The sequence below is a fragment of the Aplysia californica genome, unplaced genomic scaffold, assembly GCF_000002075.1.
Source record: "Aplysia californica isolate F4 #8 unplaced genomic scaffold, AplCal3.0 scaffold00110, whole genome shotgun sequence".
NCBI lineage: Eukaryota > Metazoa > Mollusca > Gastropoda > Aplysiida > Aplysiidae > Aplysia > Aplysia californica.
In genome coordinates, this window is record NW_004797380.1 from 1,381,224 (window position 1) to 1,387,774 (window position 6,551).

Genomic DNA, 6,551 nt, shown 5'->3' on the forward strand with positions numbered 1-6,551 from the left:
ACACACACTCGCACACATACACACACGTAAACATATACAAATACATACGCACAAACACACATACACACACCCACGCGCGCGCACTCATTCCTCTATCACTCTCTATCCCACATGCTTTCCTCCTCTGTCTCTTGAAGTCCAACTCAAACGGAATGAAAAGGTATTGTTTAAAAAAGCACAACCTATATAATGTAATAACAAAATTGATAAATGTCAAGTTGACAAACAGAATGCATTAACATACTGTTGCACCAGATAATTCGTTTGGGAGACCAATATAAATAATATCTTATCTTCTCTATGTATTCTAATCTATTCTTATCTATTCTTATCTATTATTTATTTATCTTAATGTATCTATCACTTTCTTATTTTATTCTTATTTTATTCTTATTTTATTCTTATCTTATATTACCTGTCTTATCTTATTTCATAACATTTTATCTCATTTTATCTTATATTATATTACCTTTTCAAATCAAATCTTATCTTTTCTTATCTTACCTTATCTAATTCCATAACATTTTATCTCATTTTATCTTATCTTATCTTATCTTATCTCATCTCAGACACTCACCTCAACCCCAAAGACTCGGACTGGGTGGGCGCCTGGTGGCTAGGCTTCGTGCTCCTGGGCATTGTCAGCATGCTTGCCTCCCTTCCCTTGTTCTGCTTTCCCAGACGCCTTCCCAAACCGGAACCTGGACAGAAGACGGAGGAGCAACAGCCCATGAACCAAGGAGCTCAGTAAGATGTGACGTCATGTTTCTTCCGCCTTTGCGGGGTTTTGTGGACAGAACTGGCGTTCGTGGTGTAGTGGTTAGGCTTTTCGCTGTCTCACACAGGAGATCTGAGTTCAATTCCTGTAAAATCCAAACAAAAATGTGTTTTTGAATTGACGTAAAAGGTGTTGCGACAAAAAAAAAACCAGAACCAATTACTTCAACAAAAATTGGCCAAGGGACAGTAAAGTGTTGGTTTCTTTGATTCCATTATTTTGATTTGGGGCTGATCTCATCAATACACAACATTATTATGCTATGATATAATTGGTTTATTTATTTATAGTAAACGCCCATTGATCAACTGGAACCGATCTGTAAGATCAGATGGGATAGGGCTTGGTCTATACTATAAATGGGGGGTCGAGTTGTCAATATATCAAAACTTTCCTACTATGCTTTGCTTCAGCAAATTTAACTGTTGCATTCCACGCACAAACAATAGATCTGACCTTGCAGTTCTTGACAAATTTCTGATTTGTAGCTCTTTTTTTTCAAACATATTAAACGAATGAGATGTGACCAAGAAAAACAAAAGAATGTTTGACGTCTGAGAGGGACTGGGTCAAATCTTCTAACAAAAGTAGCTGCATCTAACACTCCTTGAAGTAAAATTCTGGCAGATCTCAGCTGCAGCATAAGAAGACTACAAGGAAAAAACCCAGTGATGTCCAAACCATATAGGGGGGCTCTCGTGGCCTAGAGGTTAAGGTGTTGGCCTCTCATTCAAAGGTCCCGGGTTCGATTCCGGGTAGCGACCAAAACATTTTCTTCTCTAAAATTGTCTCCTTTCACATCCTTTCCTGACCTCTAACAATGTTCTGTTGTCTGCTTTCATTTCCACTTTCTGCCCCCGCCCCCTCACCTCCTTTGCCCCCTCCTCTGGGCTCCTGACTCTTTCTGCAGCCTTTCTACTGCTACTCCTTGGCTCCTCCTTACTGATGTCTTTCTGCCGCACCCCTGATCTTCTGGTAGGAAAGATCTACACCTAGCCTTCTCGGTCAAGGGCGAAAAATCTCGGAGGGCCCGTGTTCAAGTTGCGCACGTTAAAGATCCCTTGGTGGTCTAAAATCGATAAGAGTAGGCTTCGGCCGCCACCCGGGCAAAATTCAAAATTTCCAAACAACTGAAAATATTAGGAGTGTCCCGCGCGCTCATATGACCTATGCAGTTGCGAGTGCCGTAAAACACTTTACAAAAACAAAATACAAACCATATACTTTTCTTCAAAAACCTTACTATGCGACACAATGATGACATAAAATAAGATGAAATGTGACAAAAGTAACTAGTAATTATAATATTTCAACAGTAGCGCACAAAACGTTCTAGAATTCTACACATGAAAAAAAAGAAAATGTCTCAATCTAAATTATCAGCTAATAAGAAAATGGGGCATCACCAGTTTTTTTGTTTTTTTTTTTTTTTTAAGTAATGCATTTTTATCAATTGAATGTATCAATTGGATATTTGACCAAATTATTCGCAATGAGCACTGAGTTTTATTCACATTTTAAAAAAACCCTAAATTGTTGCTTCTAAACAATGTACAGAGACAGCAGCATACAACACAATTCGCCATCGAATGGTTCCCCTGCCATCAACAACAACGACGACGACGTCAGCGTGCCAGAGGTTTACGTCCTTGACCAACAGAGTCGGGAGAGAGAGGTAGAGAGTACAGGACTACAACGGTGGTGCTGGATCATCGCAGTCTGGAGGACAGCTCGGAGTATGATGGGCCGGGGGAGGGAGGGTGGTGTTTGTAGGAGGGGCTCCGGGGATGTCTCGTTGTGTCTTAGTGTTGTTGAGTAGATCTAGTAGCAAACGATTTACGGCACTTGCAACCTAATTTGGTCATGTATTGTGAATGTGTCTGTTTGTCATCGGGTCTTCATCTTTGTCTACGACATACATACGTGCTTTCTCTCTGCATCAGACTATTGCTCTGTCTCTATAGTATGTCAGTCTATCTTTCTCTTTCTCTCTTTCCCTCTTTCCCTCTTTCTCTCTCTCTCTCTCTCTCTCTCTCTCTCTCTCTCTCTCACACACTCACTCTCCCATATGTGGATATATATACACAAACGTCCACTTAATTAAATATTATTCATTTATGATACATTAAATGCGACTCTAAAAACATATCATTATATGATGGTATGAATACAAATAATATGCATATGTTCGTCTGTGTACATCAGGATGAATGTATGTATAAGTGCGCACGTGTGTACATGTCTCTACAACCGTGCTGGATCATCACAGTCTGGAGGACAGCTCGGGGTATGATGGGCCGGGGGGGGGGCGTTTGTTGGAGGGGCTCCGGGAATGTCTCGTTGTGTCTTAGTGTTGTTGAGTAGATCTAGTAGCAAACGATTTACGGCACTTGCAACCTAATTTGGTCATGTATTGTGAATGTGTCTCTGTTTGTCATCGGGTCTTCATCTTTGTCTACGACATGCATACGTGCTTTCTATCTGCATCAGACGATTGCTCTGTCTCTATAGTAGGTCAATCTATCTTTCTCTTTCTCTCTTTCCCTCTTTCTCTCTTTCTCTCTCTCTCTCTCTCTCTCTCTCTCTCTCTCTCTCTCTCTCTCTCTCTCTCTAACTCTCTCATATGTGGTGGATATATACACAAACGTCCACTTAATTAAATATTATTCATTTTTGATACAGTAAATACGACTCTAAAAACATTTCATTATATTATGGTATGAATACAGATGCATAAGTTCGACTGTGTACATCAGGATGAATGTATGTATAAGTGCGCACGTGTGTACATGTGTGTGTGTGTATGTGAATGTGTGTATTTGTTAGTTCATGTGTGTATGTATATGTGTGTGTGTGTGTGTATGTATGTGTGTGTGTGTGTGTGTGTGTGTATGTGTGTGTATGTGTGTGTGTGTGTGTTTGTGTGTGCGTGTGTGTGTCTGTCTGTGCTGTTTTTAATTGCTATGTGTATCTGTTAGTTACTGTATGTATAATAAGACAATTTTATATTAACTACGTTTGTTTTCTTTGGGTCTTTTAAATGGTTGTACCCAACCTTATATTTGCTTAATAAAACAATCAACGAGTTTAACAAAATGACAAGCTTTAACGATCTTTATAAAAAAAATAATATAAAATAAATCCCCGAAGGGCACTTTGGTTTACAAAGGCAAAAATAAATTTACATACATAAATTATACATCATCAAAAATACGTACCTACATAAATACACGCATAAATACATACATAAGTACATGATATACACAAATACAGAACAGTTTATCTGACAGATACAAAGAATACTATTATTATAAATTATTTATTTTCATTTATACATTATATAATATATATTATTATATTAATATAATTATAATCCGGGAAAAAAAGAAATAAAGAACTTGCCCTGGTTCCCCAGACGTGTTTTTCCTGCCCTGCCTTCGCCTGCTGGGTAACCCGGTGTACATGTTGATGAACGCCGGGGGGGTGTTCATCATCTTCGCAGTCAGCGGGACTGCCTACAGCGCCAAGTACTTGGAGAGAGTCTTTGATATGCCGGCTTACAAGGCCAACTATACCCTGAGTGAGGGTCTCTTTGGGTTGAGTTGTGTTTGTTTTGTATAATTTAGTGGGGGTTTTACGACGCTCGCAACTTAATAAAATTGCGTTTGTTTGTTTGTTTTAGTAGAGGTTTTACGGCGTTCGCAACTTCATAAAGTTGTCTTTGTTTTGTATAATTTAGTGGGGGTTTTACGGCGCTCGCAACTTCATAAAGTTGAGTATGTTTTGTTTTGTTTAGTAGAGGTTTTACGGCGCCCACAACTGCATATTAATAAAGTCGTATGAGCGCCAAGGGGTGTATGTCAACAGAGAAGTCCTTACAGGGAATCAGACTTACTCTGCTCACCTCTCTAGCATCAGCAGCACAAAGTCTGCTTCGACTATCAAGGCACCCCAGAAATAGCGGGTCTCAAGAGGGTGACAAACATACAAAAGAAGTAGAGGAAACATGAAGATAGTTAGGATTAGGAAAGTCTGTATGGTCGGTTGTTTGTTGTTGTTGTTGATGGTGGTGGTGGTGGTGGTGATGATGATTGTGCTGCAGTTGATGGTCCTGATGATGATGATGATGATGATGATGATGATGATGATGATGATGATGATGATGATGATGATGATGATGATGATGATGATGATGATGATACAAGCCGCCAATCGACAAACTTTAAAACTGTTAAAACTTTCGTCCTTCACAATATACCAAACTTTCATCCCCAGGTGCCATTTTCCTGGTCTCTAAATGTCTGGGCACATTCCTCGGAGGCTACTTCAGCAAGCGCCTCAAGTTGTCCGCGTATGGCGCTATCAAGACAACTATGGCGGGTTTTTTACTGACTCTGCTGGCTAATTTGGCGGGACTTTTGTTCTACTGTGATCAGCCGACAGTGCACAGAGCACCTGGGTAAGAAAAATTAATGTGTTTGTTGTAACTTTGACAACAGAAAAAGGAAAATAGGAAAAAACAAAAGGGAAAATTGTCATTGATCTACGGGGTGGGGGTATGGGATATACTATGACTTGAACAATAGTTATTATGCACGCAAGTATGATAATGTAGAGGCAAGATTTATCAATCAGTACCATGTTGAGGAATGGCACATTATGATCTTAGTTTGAATCCCGGAAATGCGCTCTGGAAATTGGTTGGGGTTTTTGTTTTGTTTTTGGTGTAGTTGTTCTTTTTTAAATAAGGGTATGTTGTTTTTGTTTGTTTGTTTTTAAACCAATTTGTTATTTGTTTTGCTTTTGCTATTGTTGTGTTTTCGTTTGTTTGTTTGTTTATTAGTTTGCTTGCTTTATTTATTTTTATTTTGGGGGGGAGGGGGGGGGATTCCAAGGCTCTCTGTCTACTTGATGCAACGTTTTCGGAGGTAGACGTAGACCTTGCCTCTTAAACAACCTAACGATACTGATAATTATGAAAAGGGCTTTAAATCCATACCAAGCCGTACTATAAACTCTGATCGCTGTCTTTGTCGTTCATCCTATATTCCTACAACAGGAGTGAGGGTGAGTTCTGTGCGGACTACGACTGCTCGTGCGCTGAGCATGACTTCCTCCCCATCTGTGGTTCGGACGGCAAGACGTACTTCTCTCCTTGTAGAGCTCAGTGTCACAGCTACACAGACAACGTGAGTTCTGAACGAGGTTTGGTTATAGTTTTGTTTGAAGTTTTACGGCATTTATAATAGCTACACGATTAGGTCGTATAAGTGCTGAAGACTGATTAAGATATTTGCACTAGAGAAATTTCCCAGAAATAGCCCAAGAACAGTGTGGATTTATTGAAGGCAAAGGCACTGTTATTGTCATATATGTCATCAGAACAACAATAGAACGTGCCCTAGAAGTTCAGAAAGATCTTCATTTATGTTTTATAGACTACACCAAGGCATTCGACAAAGTCAGGCACGACAGGATCATCGACATGCTGGAAGTTCTTAATATCGACGGGAAGGACTTAAGGATTATCAAAAACATGTACTGGGATCAAACTGCTGCAATGAGAATAGAAAACACGCGAATACACGCAGTTTAAAAGAGGAGTCAGACAAGGATGTGTGCTTTCTCCAGACTTGTTCTCCCTGTATAGTGAAAATATCATGAGACACATAGGAGAATTGCCTGGTATCTCGGTAGGGGGACATAATATAAACAATCTAAGATGTGCAGATGACACAGTCCTAATAGCAGAAGATGAAGAACACCTGTAGAA

The 6,551-nt window shown here is 39.6% G+C and overlaps 1 protein-coding gene across 1 annotated transcript in view; it reads left to right on the forward strand.

Moving 5' to 3' along the window:
• LOC101852681 (solute carrier organic anion transporter family member 3A1-like) overlaps positions 1 to 6,551 on the forward strand; it is a 20,248-nt gene that overhangs the window by 8,518 nt on the left and 5,179 nt on the right. Inside the window, exons 5-9 of the mRNA XM_005095681.1 lie at positions 570 to 747; positions 2,336 to 2,514; positions 4,194 to 4,358; positions 5,054 to 5,237; positions 5,838 to 5,967. Of these exons, the coding sequence (XP_005095738.1) occupies positions 570 to 747; positions 2,336 to 2,514; positions 4,194 to 4,358; positions 5,054 to 5,237; positions 5,838 to 5,967 (836 nt within the window). The remainder of the gene's footprint in view (positions 1 to 569; positions 748 to 2,335; positions 2,515 to 4,193; positions 4,359 to 5,053; positions 5,238 to 5,837; positions 5,968 to 6,551) is intronic.